The sequence below is a fragment of the Dipodomys spectabilis genome, unplaced genomic scaffold, assembly GCF_019054845.1.
Source record: "Dipodomys spectabilis isolate Male_0828 unplaced genomic scaffold, ASM1905484v1 ptg000197l, whole genome shotgun sequence".
Classification (NCBI taxonomy): domain Eukaryota; kingdom Metazoa; phylum Chordata; class Mammalia; order Rodentia; family Heteromyidae; genus Dipodomys; species Dipodomys spectabilis.
Window position 1 is genome coordinate 14,788,604 of NW_024870874.1, and position 17,909 is coordinate 14,806,512.

General features: G+C 38.2%; 1 protein-coding gene across 1 annotated transcript in view; it reads left to right on the top strand.

Moving 5' to 3' along the window:
• Snd1 (staphylococcal nuclease and tudor domain containing 1) overlaps window positions 1-17,909 on the top strand; it is a 446,694-nt gene that overhangs the window by 156,392 nt on the left and 272,393 nt on the right. The window contains exon 11 of the mRNA XM_042695875.1: window positions 8,055-8,144. Within this exon, the coding sequence (XP_042551809.1) occupies window positions 8,055-8,144 (90 nt within the window). The remainder of the gene's footprint in view (window positions 1-8,054; window positions 8,145-17,909) is intronic.

Consider the following 17,909-nt stretch of genomic DNA (forward strand, 5'->3'; position numbering starts at 1 on the left):
CATTTTCTTTGCAACAATTCCTAGGGGAGTATTTGGATATGCAATATGCACAGCTTCTGTGCCTAGTCCTTTTAGATATATTAGGAAGATAAAAGATAACCTCCCATTTGGCCAAGGTGAATCCAAGTTTAAGCCTCTGCTCCCCCCCCCTTTCTAGTTAGAAGACCTGCCTTTTATAAAAACGTGCTACTACACAGTATTAAGGACCACAAATGAAAATTCATAATCTTTGTGGATTCTATCTTCTGGCTGCCAACGGAATTCAAAGGTCCTTGATTGTAAATATGCCCAGGGCATGTGATACAGTTCCTATTTTAAGTCTATAATTCAAATGGAAATTTCAGCTTTTGTTCATTAAAATGGCATGTAAGGCAGAGCTACTGGGAATAGTCCATTATTTACTGTTTGAAATTTTATGCATTTTAAGTCTGATCATGTCTGTTATTCTTACTTTAATTCAGTTGTAAATTCCAAGCTCATCATGGAGTATCATTCCACTTGGCTACATTAATTAATATATTAAATTTGTCTCATTTTTAAAACAAAAGTCAAACTTCCTGTTGACCTGTTTATTTGAGAGCACATTTGTGGTTACGTTATTCTCTGTGCATCACAGTATGCTGCATCATGAAATAGTATCTTTTTTTTTTTTAAATTGAGGAAACAGTGGAATTTAATGTAATTTCTATGCTGGAAGGAATGTCCAGTTGTTCTCCTGTGAAGAGAAAGAGAAGTATGAGATATTTGAAGCATTGCGAGTTGAAAGTTTAGAGATCAGCTGGGTTTGGAGATTTCCTGTCCCTGAAAACTAATAGCTTAAAAATTAGTTTATAGTATAATGTAACAAACATCTAGGTTCCCTATTAGCCTTGATATTATCTATTTGATTCAGATTCTTTCCCCCTTCTTTCATATTAAGTATTACAGACATAGTTGAAAGTCCCTGTGTATTCACATCTTTAGGCTCCTTTTTTGCTCCCTCTTTTTCTTTTCTTCGTCCCACCTCAATATCATTAACTTGGTTTTTCATTTCTGTGCATTTTTATACCTTTACTGCTGACATAGATCTATGAATACTGAAATTTTGTTTGTATTGAGCTTTAGTCTATATTCATGAGGGCTTACAAAATCATTCACTTTTCTTTCTCAGTGTTTTTATATTTGTTCCTTTGTTATTTTTCTCTAAGCAGCATAACTGCTCCTATTTCATTGTATGACTGTACTATAGACGGTGCTAATGGGTATGTTGTGCATTTGTTTTGTATATGTGAGCATTTTCTAAGGTCTACACCTTGCTATAAGTATCACTGCCTAATTAGATGGACATACATCCTCAACTTGAACCGCACATTGCCATGTATCTCTGTGGCAAAGTGCTGAAGGAGTTTACAACATTGTAGAATTGAATCAGTAAGTGGCATTTTTGTTTCCTCACATTCTTTTTTTTTTTTTTTTTTTTTTTTGTCTGGTCGTGGGGCCTGAACTCTGGGCCTGGGCGTTGTCCCTCAGCTTTTCAGCTCAAGGCTAGCACTCTACCACTTGAGCCACAGGCCACTTCTGGCTTTTTTCTTTTTGCTTATGTGGTGCTGAGGAATCCAACCCAGAGCCTCATGCATGCAAGGCAAGCGCTCTACCACTGAGCCACCTTCCCAGCCCCATGTTTCCCCACATTCTTAATTTCTTTTTTTTTTTTGGCCAATGATGGATTATAATATAGTATCTCAATTTGTGCTTCCCTGATTATTGTTACAATTTTTTCATGCACATTGTATCCTAGAAGTTGTGTAGTGAAGTACTTATACATACTTTTTACCTATTCTGCCATTAGTTTCTTTCTTATTAGTGTTTTTCTTATTGATTTTTCAAAATTCTTGACTAAGTAAATAGAGGTAATTAGAAGAAAATCCCACCAACTTTCATTCTCACAACTGGCCCTCCACCTAACAGAAATTGTAGCCACACAGCTGTTAATGAACGATAGGTTATTCTAAGTGAAGCCATTCCTTCCATGGATAGTCAAAGACAATTGCTTTCATGTTCCTCACTTCTCTTTTATTCATGGCATTTATTAGCTCAACTCTGGACCACTGCTTGCCATTTCTTTTATGTAAAATCACAAATGAAATCCTCTTCTTGACCTTGTTCTTCTGAGAGTTATAACTGAATTTGTACTGTTTTGAAAGAGTCATATACTTAGTTTGATTTTTGTCTTCCATTCTCTTATGTACCTATTCCTAGCCCTATCCTGGCTTTTATCCCTACTGTCCTATGAAAACTGTCCTTGGGAAATTAGTAGCAAACTACCATTGGCTAGATGCAAAGTTTTAATCTTAGTCTTACTTTATTTAACTGACCTTAAGCATTTGACACAATTGATTCACAGTCACTTTTCTTGGCTGCATAACACAACACTCGGGTAGTTCCCTCATGACCTGCTTACTGGCTGGTCCTTGTCCATCTCTTTTTGCAGGGTAATTACCTGTGGGTTAAATTATCCTTCTCAATCTCTTGGCGTTAGGATCCATCCTAGCAAATCCCAAATGCATTTCACAAGATTACACCTTTCTTCCAAATTCCACATTTGTATATCTAACTGCCCACTCAGCATCTCCATAGGATTATCCAACTGCTGAAGCTTATTAGCATGTCCACAACTACCTTATTTCCCTCCCTGCTTCTAACTTATTGTAATAGCATCTATAGTGCCATCCACTCTCCTAATTTGTCTCTCATGCTGTACTCTTTTCTTGTTACAATATTAGTTTCCAGCATTCAAGCCAGAGTGATTCTTTCAAATGCTGTCACATTGGTGTCTTCATTTCCTAACACCTTCCCTCCTATGTTCTTCTCTAGATCCTGGTATTTTTGTTGTGTTCTGAAAATATCAGGCATGATTCTGATTTTCACTGGCTGTTGTCTTAGCCTGTTTTCATATGATGGGTATCATATACATTCCTTGAGAAAATCTGATCTTCTTAGTCTGTCCTGAGAACATTAAACTTACGAGCACCTCCACTTCCATGTATGTATATGCGTGAGTATGTATGCACGCGTGTATGTGACAGTGCTGGAGCTTGAACTCAGTTCCTTGATGCTATTCCTGAGCTTTTTTGTTCAAAATTAGTGCTGGGCTGGGAAGGTGGCTCAGTGGTAGAGCGCTTGCCTTGCATGCATGAGGCTCTGGGTTCGATTCCTCAGCACTACATAAGCAAAAAGAAAAAAAGCCAGCAGTGGGGCTGTGGCTCAAGTGGTAGATCGTTAGCCTTGAGCTGAAGAGCTGAGAGACAGCATCCAGGCCCAGAGTTCAGGCCCCACAACCGGACCCTCTCCCACTCCCCCCCCCCCCCAAAAAAAAAAAAAAAAAAAAGTTAGTGCTCTACCCCTTGACTACATCTTCACATTTGGGGTTTGGGTGGTTAATTAGAGATAAGAATCTCATGGACTGCTGAGCCTGACTTCCAATCATGATCCTTCTGTCTCAGCCTCCTAAGTAACTAGGTTTATTAGGCATGAGCCACTGGCACCTTGCTATGACTCTATCACCTAAAAACAGTCTTTACTTTGATCTTTCACTTTTTTCATGATATCTTTTTCATGAAGAACTTAAAAAACCTTATTGCATGCTCTCTCTGTCTCTCTCTTCTTCCCCTCTCCATCTTTGCACAATATATGTCTATTTTGTCTTGCTTAAGAAATCCTGCTCTTTGTCAAGGTAATTACGTTTTGTGGCTATAGGTTTTAAAGATAATCTCAGTTAGACCTGAAAGGTATTCAGGACAAGTACTTGGTTGGAAGTCCCTTTTATGTTCTTCAAATCAACAATGACCAGATTTGTCCATCATTTTGGCAACCCACCACATATACCTTTCTGGAAAAATGCCAGATGTTTCTTCAGATGCTAAATTGTGGGTGTTGGGTCTTGCTCAGAGGGAGAGGGACAGATGACTGAAGTTACCTCTTCTGTCTCTGATGTGAGTCATTGCAGGGTCTACGTGCAATGTCATTTTTCAGGAGGAACAATGATTACAGCACATCTTGGTTTGTATATTACCCACCCACCTAGCATTCTCTTCTATTTTTATTTTTGAAAAATATTTCCATGTAAATTAGAACCTAAAGCAGGCAGATCTTTTTAGCAGACAAGATTCATCTAAAGTCCTGTTTTCTCAGAATACATTCCATACCTCAATTGCCTCTTAGAGATTTCAAAGGCTTTTATATACCTGGTAATTTGGAGGAATTGCTTTTATTTTGTGGTTTCTTGGGGACTTCTAATACTCTCTTGTAAGATGTTTGCAGATGTCAATAGCTTCTAGCTCTGAAGGGTTATAGTAACAAGATCATTCTGTTTTCACTTGTGGTATCTTGTTTTCTGCCTGTGCTAGTTGTTCTTTCCTGCCTTCATCAGAGATGTATAATCAGACTCTAAAGTTGTTCTTTTTTTTCTTTTTTTTTAATGAGCTGTTTGTTGGTATACTATTTGTTTCCTTTGGCCGGGGTGGGGGGTAGGGGGTATTTTGACTTGGTCTAGTTCTGCAGAATGTCTTCAAGGCACTACTCTCATTTATACAACCTTCTTTTTATGTATAAGTAGGTGTAAATCTTCCCATGGTCTTCATTTAAATGCTTGCTGGAAATCTATTTCTTGTCTTTCATTTCTAGTTTTGGAGTTCTAGTTAGTATATGCCTTTCAAAATATGGTTTTCAAAATATGTAGGGAAAAACATAGAACTGGAGATTCTGTGGCAAATCAAAAGCCTACATATGGCAAATGTCATTATTTTGTTCAATTCATTTTTAACAATGTTGTTTTCACCATGAAATTATTTGGCTACTTTTCTGTAAATAGATTTTCCTCTGTTGCTTAGTGAACATGAATATATTGACACATCTTTACTCCTTAGGGCTGATTCTGATAACAATTGATTTTTGTTTTTATTAAAAATCCTGTTTGGCTGTGGGTATATCTCAATGGTAGAGTGTTTGCTTATCACACACATGGTTTTACCTTTAATCTTTAGCACCTTGAAAAAGAATGGAGTCTTGTTCATTACTGGCACCTAGCATCTTCTGTGAGCATTATAGATGTATCACTGGGTATAATCACTAACTCTTTCGGGGATTTGTATGTTCCATTTGGCTCCCTAATAGATCTCTTTGTGGTCTTCTACTTTTTACTTGGCTTCCAGGATATGTGTATCTGCCCTGTGTGTTACTCAGCATTCCTTCAGACCAGGCAACTCTCATCACTCCACTTTTGTTATTTCCTATTTCATTTGTCTAAAATTCTCATTTAGGATCTTATCCTGCTTATAATGATGATCCTGACATTCTCAGACCTTTCTTTGACCTTGGCCACCTTCCCTATTTGTATTTGAACTATTATGTAGATTTTCACATGCCTTTTGGGAAAAAGAGGTGGCTTCACTTCCTGGGAAAATGATAATTAAGAGAAAAAATTTGTATTCTGCAGTGGAAGTAGACAGCACTGGAATGATGTACATGAAGCTTACATTTCCTTGTAACTAAAAGAGTCATTTACCTTCTCACAAGAGAAATGTCTTGGCTATATCAATGTATTGAAATGTTTTATAATATGTTTGATGCATCAAGGCTCAGTTAGCTTCTGAGAGGAAACATCTATTTTTATTCTGTTATCTTCTGTATTGCTATTGGGATGAGTTTAGAAGGAAGATATTAAAATGATGAAGCTTTTCATTCGAGAAATTGGCTATTTAAGAGACATAATAAGCTATGAATATCTTCATTGAGTACAGAGTGGATTAGAGAGAGCATCTTGTTTTCTCAGATGCAAAATAGATGGCAAAGGCACATCAGGCAGCTAACTGTAGATGGAGAATCATTGGTGTACACATCAGGAAGAAGCAACACCTTGCTTTTCTACTTTCTGTAATTGTCCGATATTAGCTTGGACCTGGAGATGCTCAAATCTAGTACTGCTGTCTCAGCCTTTTGTTCTGCATGTTTCTTTTGGGGCTACTTAATCCAACTGCAGTTACTGCTTATGTACTACCAGGAAGTTGCTGCATATAGTTGTGAGCAGTTAAACAACAGTGTTAGGATGTCTTTTGTGTTGGACCTTGGAGGCCTGTATGAGTCACTAAAATAATCATGTCAACCTATGTAGCTCTACCCTCTTACTTACTTCTTCTACCGTGAATTCAGTCTCTATATCTCTATATCTCCAGAAGTATCTCTAGCCTTCTTTGACCTGTCATCAGGACTCAATATTGGATGTATACTCTTTCCTTCCTGTTGTCAGTTCCTGTTTACACCTTTCTTATGATGGTACTTCTCTCTCTCTCTGTCTCTCTCTCTCTCTCTTTCTCTGTCTCTCTCTTTCTGTCTCTCTCTTTCTGTCTGTCTCTGTCTCTGTCTCTGTCTCTCTCTCTCTCTTTCTGTCAGTAGGGCTTGAGCTCTGGGCCTGGGTGCTGTTCTCAGCTCTTCAGCTCTAGGCTAGCGCTCTACCACTTCAACCACAGTGCCACTTCCAGCCTTTTCTGTTTATGTGGTGTTGAGGAATGGAACCCAGGGCCTCATGCATGTGAGTCAAGCTACCACTGAGCCACCTTCTCAGCCCCTCATATCTCTTAAATTTCTATCTATTCCTGCTTTTGTCACTTTCATAAAGAGCCTCTCTCATCATCAGGGAGGAGTGGAGTATCTTCCCTAAGACGAGTCTCAAGGTCCTGAGATGAGTAAGAGTAGGAAGAGAAACTTTTTTTTTTTCTATATCTCTTCTTATTCAGTTTTTTCAACTTCTAATTTTCTTGTTTTTGTATCTGTCCTGAAAATGTACATTAAGTACCCCTTTATGAATACAAAATTTCTTGATTATTTCATTTTTCCACTTCCTTGAGCTCTTACAGCATTTAATCCCTAGTATATAACAATTTATCACTTCATCAAAATTGATGTGTATATATTGCTCTTCTGCCTTTGACTAAGATCAAGTGCAAAACTGCTGTATTGCTGTTTCATATCTGTAAAATTTCATCTGTAACCATATTAAGCTCCAAGATTTTTTCAGTTCCACATGTATGCATAGATACACATATATTCACCCACAGAATGCTTTATGTGCTTTGTGTGTATTATTTCTAAGTGTGATAGAACTGTATATATTTGTATGTGTATATAGGTTTATATGTGTGTGTATAGTCTCCTAAGGTTTATTGAATTTATTTTATATTCTAGTTTATTTTTCATTTAAAAATTCTCCCTTTTTAAAATTTATTTTTATTGTCAAGGTGATGTACAGAGAGGTTACATATGTAATATAGTGAGTACATTTCTTGTTGAACTTGTTACCCTCTCCCTCATTTTTCTCCCATTTTCCCTCTCCCAAACCCCTACCCAAGTTGTGCAGTTCATTTCCAGCATATTGTCTTGTATCGCTGTTGCATTGATTCGCTTTTGTCCTTTGTCTCACCATTTTGTTGTTCCCCTTCCCTAATTCAGATAAATGTATATATAATACCGAGGGTACCAAAATCAAATAGTGACAACAGGGGATAAACCACAGGGGGGAAAACAAAGAAAGAAAAAGAAATCACATGTAACATTAAGAACAACCACAACAAAGAAGTACCTCTTGTTTCCTATCTTGGGATTTCATTTCTCTTAGCATCATCTTATATGGTCATATACACATAGCTATTGAACTATTCTGCTCATCTGCTAGGACTGTCCTAGACTACTGATTTTTACAAATGAGGGCACAGGAGCTCATGACATAGAAGTGAGAGAAAGGAGGTGAGAGAGGATTCTGAAATTGATTGCTTATGAGGAGCAGTTATGTTGTGTCCAGATGAGATCATTACAACTATTCCATTGTTTCTTTTTCAGTCTGTTATGTAAAATAAGTAATTCTATCCCTGATAAAACATTTCAACTAAATACTTATTAACCATTTATTATCTAATAATTATTTAATATATAAGGAATAACCTATTTCACATGTATTCTATTATACTACATTAGTACCTATATTCATTTGCTTTTTCATTCACATTATCCTATTTGGCTTTTAGGATAAGAACAAGAAACTACGTCCTCTCTATGACATTCCCTACATGTTTGAGGCCCGGGAATTTCTTCGAAAGAAGCTTATTGGGAAGAAGGTATGCAAGAACCAAAACATATTTGCAATTGGTTAGACTTAATTTAATCCTTTGGAGGCAATTATTTTAAGCTGGCTCTTTCCCAGCAGATGACATTCCCTCACTAAGTCAAGTTGAATTACTTTGATAGGAAGAGAGGCGTGTCTATGTGTCAGTAAGTGGTACCCCTTGAGAGAGGTTTAAAATTGGGGCCCTGACCACAGTTTGATTGCCGGTGTTCTCACAGCAGGATCCAGGCTCGATTCCAGTTTCAATAATTGCATATTGCCCTGAGCTCCATTCACTCAACTCTCTTGTTTGCTCCAGCCACCTCCATTAAAAATCTGAGGCTGTGGGCTTTACTAGTAAGAGAAAGTTACTGCTATTTCATATTTCCCCTATTTCAGAGGGACAGGTTGACTACAGGAGAGGAAGTCAGGGTCTCCTGGAATAGGAATATGCTTCCTGTGAAGAACTAGGCATGAGTGAATGCAACCTCCACTTCTCTGGCTTATAAGGTTTTCCATAGCCTATCCTCTAGATATTAGTAGACAAGGTATATGTAGATTGTTGTGTAGCATATTGACTATGTTCAATAGCTTGCGTACCCTAGGGGGCATATCCTAGTTTTCTTAGGCAGAGAATAATCCTAATAGTCTATGAATATTACAGTTGGGAGTTTTTGAGCATCCTCTTAATTGTCCTGACATCCTCGTTCTTCAAATCCCAGGAATATCTTTGTCCTTAGTGAACAAAGAACATAAATGAAATTGTTCCTTTGATGATAGTTGAGAAACTGTTCAGAGAGGGACTGTGATTCATGTCTTTCTTTGCTTCAGTTAAGATTCTCTGAGAGACTTCTTTTGGATCAATTTTTATTGTGTCTTCAGAATGCTAAGGCCAATCACCTTTTTGTCTGGTCTTAAAACATTAAATCCATATTAGTATTCCTTACCTAAACTATTGATTATGATAGATTTGATAAAGGTCTAGCTTTTGAACTAATGCCAAAATAGTGTAACATAAACATAAAAATAATCAGGTTTATTATATCATAGTCAGTAGGATGATAAATTATAGCAAGAAATTTTGAAGTTAGATATAAGATGAAATTTCTAATTTTCGGGAAGGAAAACCAAACTGGATTCCCTAAAATGAGTATTAAATCTCCTCAGGTTTCTTCAGAGAATAGGCTCATTTGTCATTGTATAAAACTTGACAGAATGTTGTATTCATTCATGAAGTGTAGTGCCCAATGATGGCTGTAAGTCTCTTTCAATTTCAAGATCTCCAGTTATCTGATGTAATGTCTAACATCTCTATCTCACCCAGTTGACATCTTATCAGTCATTTACTGCCTCATAAACAATTGCATATAGACAACCTTACAAATATGAATTCTTCCACACAGAGTCACATGGCATGGAATAGCAGCCTCCATTTGATCTGTGTGCATCCAGTTGTGTGCATGATTTCTTGGACTGTTTTCCTACCCTGATTCTGTTTCATCCCTGAAAACATAGATCACAGCTTGTTGTAGCTGCTGCTGTATGGTCCTGGAAGGTTAGCCCAAGGCTTTGCTCTCAAGTACTGTGTGCCAGGCCCCTGTACAATCCTTCATCACAGGATAAAAGCACTGACCTCAAGTGTCAGACATGGTGTCAATTCTTAGGCAATTAGGGGAAGAAACCTTGTGTACTGGTTCCTACGCAACAGAGTTGATTGGATACTATTTGTGCTGAGCCTGAGTTTTGTCCCCCACAGTGACATTGTATAAATGATGAACACTGTATCCTCGCATAGGGAGTTGGATGTAGCTCAGCTCTGCTGGGCTGGAACATTCCTGATGCCAACTGCTTTTCCTGACTCACCACCTGAAACCACTTGCCTGTCTTCTGGGCCTGTCAGTTGCGACAGTGAACACCCATGCGCAGTGGCATCTGGGAGCAGGCAGGGCAGTGCTGCCTCAGGAGGGGTGGCTAGCACATCATTGCACATTTCTGCCAATTCCCTTCAGACCTCTGCAGCTGTTCAGCGTGGCACATGGTGATTAAGAGTCACCACAAGGGAGCACATGTGCCTATGTGCACGAAAGCTGATTAGGGCAGCCAGTCACAGCTTAAGGAAGATATGGAGGGAAAAATCATCTTCTTTGCCTAGGCCTTCCCAGAGAGTCCATAATATGACAATTTTTGAGAAATATCTAGCATATGGAGAAATAAGGTTGACGGCCAAGTGCTAAGGTGTTTTGGCTTTAATGGCTCCCATCCCAGTTATAGAAATTCACGTTGATTTTAATCAATTTACATTGATTCAGTTCTGGCTGTGTACCATAATTAAAATAAAGCATACTGCTTTTGTAGACTTGTTTTTAACATTGGGAAATGGAACTATTATTTGCCTTTCATTGGGTTGGGCCATGAAAATCCAGCATGATCCAGTCTTTCATGATGGTCCAGAGATCAGTACATTATTGTTTGGTTTGCTTAATGATTTTTCCTTAGCTCTGTCATTTCAGATTTATTCCTTTCACTCCAGTCAACAGAAATATATCAGTGTGTCACATAACTGTAGTTTTTCATTGTTGTTTGAATTGCTGTTATTGCATTTTCACCCCATTGCACAGATTCAGGTGAAACCTTGTATGCTGAGACACCTGTATTTAACTTACCCAGCAGGAATATGTGAGTGTGCTAAAGGGTGTGTGTGCACGTGCGTATGTACACACACACTGTTTGGGTTAAGAGATTGGTAGAAAGTGTGTGTGTGCATGCTCTCCCTTGCTCTTTCCTGTTTACCATCTACCATCCTTATACTAACATCTTAACTAGAGGTTATTCATGGTAAATACCTCTCGTGCTGATTTTTTTTGGGGGGGGGGGTTGTCTAGTCGTGGGCCTGAACTATGGGCCTGGGCACTGTCCCTCAGCTCTTCACCTCAAGGCCAGCACTCTACCACTTGAGCCACAGCGCCACTTCCTGCTTTTTTTTTTTCTTCTGCATATGTGGTGCTGAGGAATCGAACCCAGGACCTTATCCATGCAAGGCAAGCGCTCTACCACTGAGCCACCTTCCCAGCCCTCGTGCTGATTTCTTTAAGGGTTCATCATGAAATAGAATTTGTAATGATTACAGCATGTCTTTTTTCCAGACTTATAACCTCAGTTTGTGCTGAACCTCAATGTGTGAGTAATGTATTGAGATTGTCTCCCCTCTAAAAGAACAAGAGCTAATCTTCTAACAGCAGGAACAAATGTCTTTGTGTGAATATGTATTTTTTCATAATACTGAGGGAATACCTTATAGATGAATTTGTATGCCCTAGTCATTTGCTTTCAGCACATCAAGGTAATGACCAGACCCTTCTTCATTGCGGATTCCCCCCAATTGTTTTGGGAAATGTTGAGTTTTAATATTTTCTTCCATTAAAGTGTAAATTTACTCATTCCTTATAACTCTTGATTGCTTAATTACAGATATTTGTCTCTCTATGCTATTAGTATGAGTACTGAAGTTTTAACTCAGTGTCTGGGCCACTGTCACTTAGACTTTTTCCTTAAGACTGACACTTTAACACTTGAGGCACAGCCCTACTTCCAGCTTTTTGCTGCTTAACTGGAGATAAGAGTCTCATGGACTAGTTTTATTTGTTTTTGTTTTTTTAACCTGCTCTAGCTTTGAGATATTCAGCTTTGAGCTTCCTGAGCTGCTAGGGTTTAGGTGGGAGCCACTGTGTCTGGCTTTGCAGAATTTTTATCACCATAGGAACCATTTTGTTCAGAGTTGAAACTTGTTTTACTATTTGCTCAGATATAATAGAAGCCAGAATATACTTAATGTTTTAGCGATGACAATAAATAACTAATAACAGACTTTTGGATCATCAGAGGTCTCTCTCCTATTATGTGGCTTCTGTAAGTTTTGTGGGGGAGGGATAGTACTGATGTTTGAACTCACACTTGTTAGGCTGAGACACACTACCATTTGAGCTATACCTCCAACCATTTTTTCTTTCATTATTTTTAAGTAGGTTCTTGCTTTTTTTTTTTTTTTTTTTTCCTCAAGCTGTCTTGGACCATGATCATTCTGTTTATGCTTCCTATGGGATGACAGGCATGTATCACCATGTCCAATTATTTGTTGGTTGCAGTGGAATCTCACAAAATTCTTGTCCAGGCTGTCTTCAAACTACAGTGTTCTAGATTTCAGCCTCTTGAGTTTGTAGGATTGAGTTAGAACTAGTTTATGAGCCACTACACCTGGATTCTTCTAGTAGCTATTGGTATTAAATTAATTTCATTATGTCCATTAGGCCTTACATCTGTTTTGTTTACTCTTTGTGTCCATTACACAATAGGTGCTTAATAAATTTTAACTGAGTGAATTAACATAGGGACATTGGACTCAAGCTGTAGAGAAGGTTCTATACTTAATCCCAAATAATATAAAGAGCAAGGGTGAAGTAGGACTTACTTGATTTGCCCGTGGTTAGTGATAGCTGTATGGATTTGCATAGATTAGGGTAAAATTTTAGTAATACTGAATCAATCTGGAAATGATTGCTACTGTATGTAGTGTTATCTCTATCCTGGGATAATGTGCTTCTGTGAAGTAAGTTTGTACTTTTTTCTTATGGGACAAAATATTTTAAATCTGTAAGCAAGTTTTAGAAGACACTGTTGTAATTGGTAGCCACCTTTGTATTTTCATACAATTCACATTTATTCTTTGAATTACTTTTTTTAGATACCTTATATAATAATAATTTAAAGGGTTTTGACTACCACTTATTGAATCTTCTCTTTGTACTACATAAGTAGCTCTAGTAGCAATGTTTGTTTTTACCTACATCTTACAAAATGTGTGTGTCAGTTCCTCCAATTTTTTGTGGGTTGTGGGGCTTGAACTCTGGGGCTGGGTGCTGTCCCTTGAGCCTTTCTGCTCAAGGCTAGAGCTCTACCACTTGAGCCACAGCGCCACTTCTGGTTTTCTGGTGGTTAATTGAATATTAGAGTCTCATGGACTTTCCTGCTTGGGCTGGCTTTGAACCATGATCCTCAGATCTCAACCTCCTGAGTAGGATTACAGGCGTGAACCACTGGTGCTTGGCTCAGTCCTCTTTTTATAGCTGAAGAAACTGAAGCCCAAGACAGTAAATATTTTACCCAAATACTTCTAATTGGTCTGCTAAATTAAACGCTATTTGTTTTCCTGTTCAAAATGCTGACTCTGATGTTGATCTGTCATGGTACGTATTAGGAGCACTGTTAGTTCCTGTATGTAACATGCACTTTACATGCTGCAAGAAGTTAATTCTTCAGCCACCTTGTCCTTTTAGGAGCTTTTAGGAGGTTATGATAGCACTATACATCAGACTTCAGAGCGCTTCCAGCCCTCTAGACATTATCTCATTAGTCTTTGAGATGTCCCTGTGAGGGGGTGTTCATCAACTTGTTCTTACAGAATCAGTGTCAGATTATATGCTCTTTTCCATGTTACACAGGCTTTAGGAGGTCAAAAGCATTATGGCAAAGCTGATGATGAAGCTGGATTTCCTTTCTCTTCAATCGCTTGGAATAGCTGCAGTGTTTGAAAGTGTCTGGGAGAATGGAAGGGTAGAGTTTGTATTTGTTTGTCAGCCCAGAGCTTGGGGACAGGTGAGAAACACTAGGTGCTAGCTCCTCTGACTAAGGATGGGTCTCTGAAGGTACTGGGAGTCATGTTGTTAGGAGGGTTTGTATTTTTATTCAGCTACTACAAGCTCCTCAAGGGCAAAACACCTTCCTGAAGGAGTAGACCTCATCCTCCCTGTTTTGTTTTTTTGTTTTTTGCCTGGACTGGTCTTTTCCAACTGTGTACATGTCTGCTATCTGTGTTTCTCCCTGTATTCTGGAATCCGCTATGCTGAGCCCAAAGCCGGCAGGGTAGGAATTCTTTTCTTAATTGCCTCTGATGTGCTTTAGTTTGGATTTTTAAACATTTCTTTTGTCATCTCCACATTTTTCACTTCATATTAATTTGATTCATTTACGCCACGGAAAAGTCCTTTACATTAATGATCAAAACAGGCCCTAAGGTTGTGAATGCATTGTGATTTAAATTGACAGGTTTATGTGAGGTGACTTGTCCTTGCCTTCCAGTGCCAGCTGTTACCATCAATGTGGCTGTAAATTTTTGAACAAATGACTGAAGATATTTCACCAAATGTAGCGATGTTTGGAATGACTTACAATTTCTGATCATATCTTTTCCGAGTGGGCATTCTTCCACCAGGACACTATAAGACCTTGCTCATATGCTTTGGAGACCAGGATTCACTGTATAATTCCTCTGTCATGTAGGTCTCAGGAATGATCCTACACTTTGACCCCTTGAACCACTAACTTCCTTGTCTGAGGATGGATGAATAACAAAAATGACTTGAGTTTCCAGTTTCTGGAGACTCAGCACAAAGTAGCTTTCTTCCTGCTGCTACCTAAATGCTCTTTGTGATAATGAGCTCTGGTTTTCTGGTTGGTGTGTGTGTGTGTGTGTGTGTGTGTGTGTGTGTGTGTGTGTGTGTGTGTGTGTGTGTGTGTGTGTGTGTGTGTGTGTGTGTGTGTGTGTGTGTGTTGTGTTTCCTCTGGTTTTCTGGTTGGTGTGTGTGTGTGTGTGTGTGTGTGTGTGTGTATGTGTTTGTGTTTCCCTGCAGATTGTGAAAAGGTTGGTGTGTGTGTGTGTTTCCCTGCAGATTGTGAAAAGTACCTCAGTGCTTTGGGGGCCATCAGTGTGTTGAGGTGAGTATACATCTCTTTTGGTGAAGTGTGTTATTTGTATGATGTATATTGTAATATCCTCTTCAGAAAGCATCTGTAAGGAAACTTTGAATTTTCAGTTGCATTCCTGGAAATTTCTTCTGTATGCTCACCTGTGGGAAATGATTTATTACCTACCAGAATTCTCAAGATTTTGATTCCTCTAGGCAATACTCTTGTATTACTTTGCTTGTCATTAAAGACTTGCTTCCTGGACCTCCCAAGTTGCTCATAGTTTTCTGGAGAAAATTCCTACATTTGTAACATGATTTGTGGTCAGCTTGTCTTCAGCTACCCACTCCCTGATCTTTTCTGATAGATTTCTGAAATGTTGTCCTTGGAGTTGGAACTTTCCATGTTTATTTTCTGCAAACTGAGATTTTATTTTAGGGGGAGATTTGTGCTGATTCAGCTCAGCTGTGTTTGGGGGTAGGGAGAGGACAGGATTTTTTTCCCCCAACTTTAAAAATAACCCTTATGTGCCCAAAAAAACCCCCCAAACCCTATAAGATGTGCTGAATTGCAAAATTTCCAACTTCTTACACCTCCTGGTTTACAGAGAACTGATTCTTTTGAGCTCAAGTTCATGGTAGTTTGATGTTGTGGAAGATCGTAAATCCAGACTCGTTCCAGATATGTACATTTGAGCAGGAAACATGATTCACTCCATTTTTTTCCCCTGTCTTTTTCCTCCATAATTCTATTTGCTTTTGAAGGCCTGTACAGGGCTGATACAGGTACGTTTCCTAATTAGAATTTTTTTAATATAGTTGTAAAATAACATATCATTCAGAAATAATGAGTTTTAGTTTCCAAAGTTTCTTTCAGAGTGGTGCTTCTTTTGTTTGTTCTGTAAAGTTAGACCAGTCATTGAGGTTGCTCAAATATTTCTTTCCCAAGTATGTGACTTGCTAGTACATGTGTAGGAAGTTAGCACATACAAGGGCCTTCGTTCTGAGGTAAAGTTCTTTCAACTATGTAGACAAGTATTGGCAATGTGAAATGCCTTTCATATAACTCATTACAATAAAATAAATTCTCTCTCTCTCTATATATATATATGTAAAAATGCATGCACTTCTTGTATGATGGCACTTTTTTTTTTTTTTTTTTGCCTTTTTACAAAACAGAATTGGTAACTAGACCTTCCTTCTTTACTTTCTTGCACTATCTAGGTTTTTTTCCTATGGCAAATGTTCAGATATCTCTAAAATGCAGCAGTTATAATGTTCTATGCAGATGGTTGGCCTTCTTGATGTTTTCATGGTGGTTAGTGTACTGAGTTGAATGAATCTGAATTTTCATCTGTCTGCAATCTTAGAATATGACCTGATGGGAAATAGTATCTTTACAGATATAATTCAGTAGGTTAAAGCTAATGGTTACCTTGCATCTTCAGAAAGAAAGACTAGGTCACAAGGGGAAGAAGGCCAAGTGACAAAGGAGGTGGAAATTTGCTTGAGATGGTGATGAGTCAGGAATATCAGTGACTATCTAGAGCCTCCAGCAGCTAAGATGATGCAAAAAAGGCTTCTTCCCTTAAAACTTTAGGACCCTATCTACACCTTGATTTCAAATAGAAGCCTCGAGAATATTGAAAACATACATTCCTATCATTTGAAGCCAATTAGTCTATGTACTTTGTCATGGAAGACCTAAAAAACAAATACAGAATTTCTTATAATGTTTGACCAGACTTCTAATTTCTGGGCTTTTACTTCAGTAATGACCTCTTTTCCAGTGCAATCCATGGTATATTTCTCATGGCACAATTTTTACCTGTAGTCAGCTGTCTAGTTCATCTTGCTCCCTTTAATTTCTGTAATTTCTTTTGTGTAATAAGCTACTCCTCCTCCAGGCCAGCTGACTTCTAAGAGTAGAGCAGTTGGTACCCACCATTTCCACTTATTACAGTAGGCTTGCCCTAACGCAACTACCTTGTCGTCCTTTGTTGAAGGATACAAACTGGTATTCCTTTAAGAGGCTTCACTGTCTCATGGCCTTCTTAGTTATGGAACTTCTGTTTTGATCATTAATGACAGAACTGTCAAGATTCCTGACAGTAGCTTTTGATAGGCTGGGCACATCTCATTCAAGGTTGATGAATAGAAAACGAGGAACAATTACTATAAGTCTCTTCTGGAACACACTTGTGACTGTTTTGGCTGTGTAGTGTGAGTGTTATGTAGAACTCTGCTGGAATTTTTCTTCTGTAACCATAAAAATCCAAGACTTTGCCCTCATTCTGGCCTTTTTGGATGATCTTGCGCTTTGTTTTTTTTTGTTTTTTTTTTTTACCACTTTTGGCTTAACAAGTAGGTTAAATTGACCTGGGGTGGGCTCGTGAACAGGTAATCCTTCAAAAATGATATGTGTTGTGTTTATTCTCTTTCGGGACTCAATCCCTGAAGGTTTTCTGCCCATTCCTACTCTTAACACATTAGCCAAATGAAGTCAATTCATTTTTATTATTCAACAAGGATATTTTGAGGACCTTTTGGGAGGTAAAATAAAGATAAATAGCATCTCTATTTTAAGCTGCTTCATGTATAACTGGGATAAGATGACATCACCACGTGAGAAGTTGAATAAGAATGATTTTGAGTGACTGCTAAGATAATAGTCTCTTAGCATTATTTGATTAATATTAATGTGAATTATATAGATCACAGCTATTGGTCTCAGATAGGAAAGCTCTCCCATGTTGGGTGACCTTATGTAAAAAGCCCTTAGTGGCCACACACACTGTTCACACTTACTTAGGAATATTTCCATTCCTACCTTCTTGCCCTGCCTGCAAATACCTGGTTTCAGTTGCTGACTATTGGATACCCAATTACACATTCCAGTAGACAGTCCACCTTATATTTCATGGTTTCACATATTTTTTTTCTCTACCCACATGCTGTATTGGCTTTGTTCTTGATCTTTCTTAATGTTACCACTATCCACTTTCCCAAAATTCAGAATCAACATCTTTTGACCCCTACCC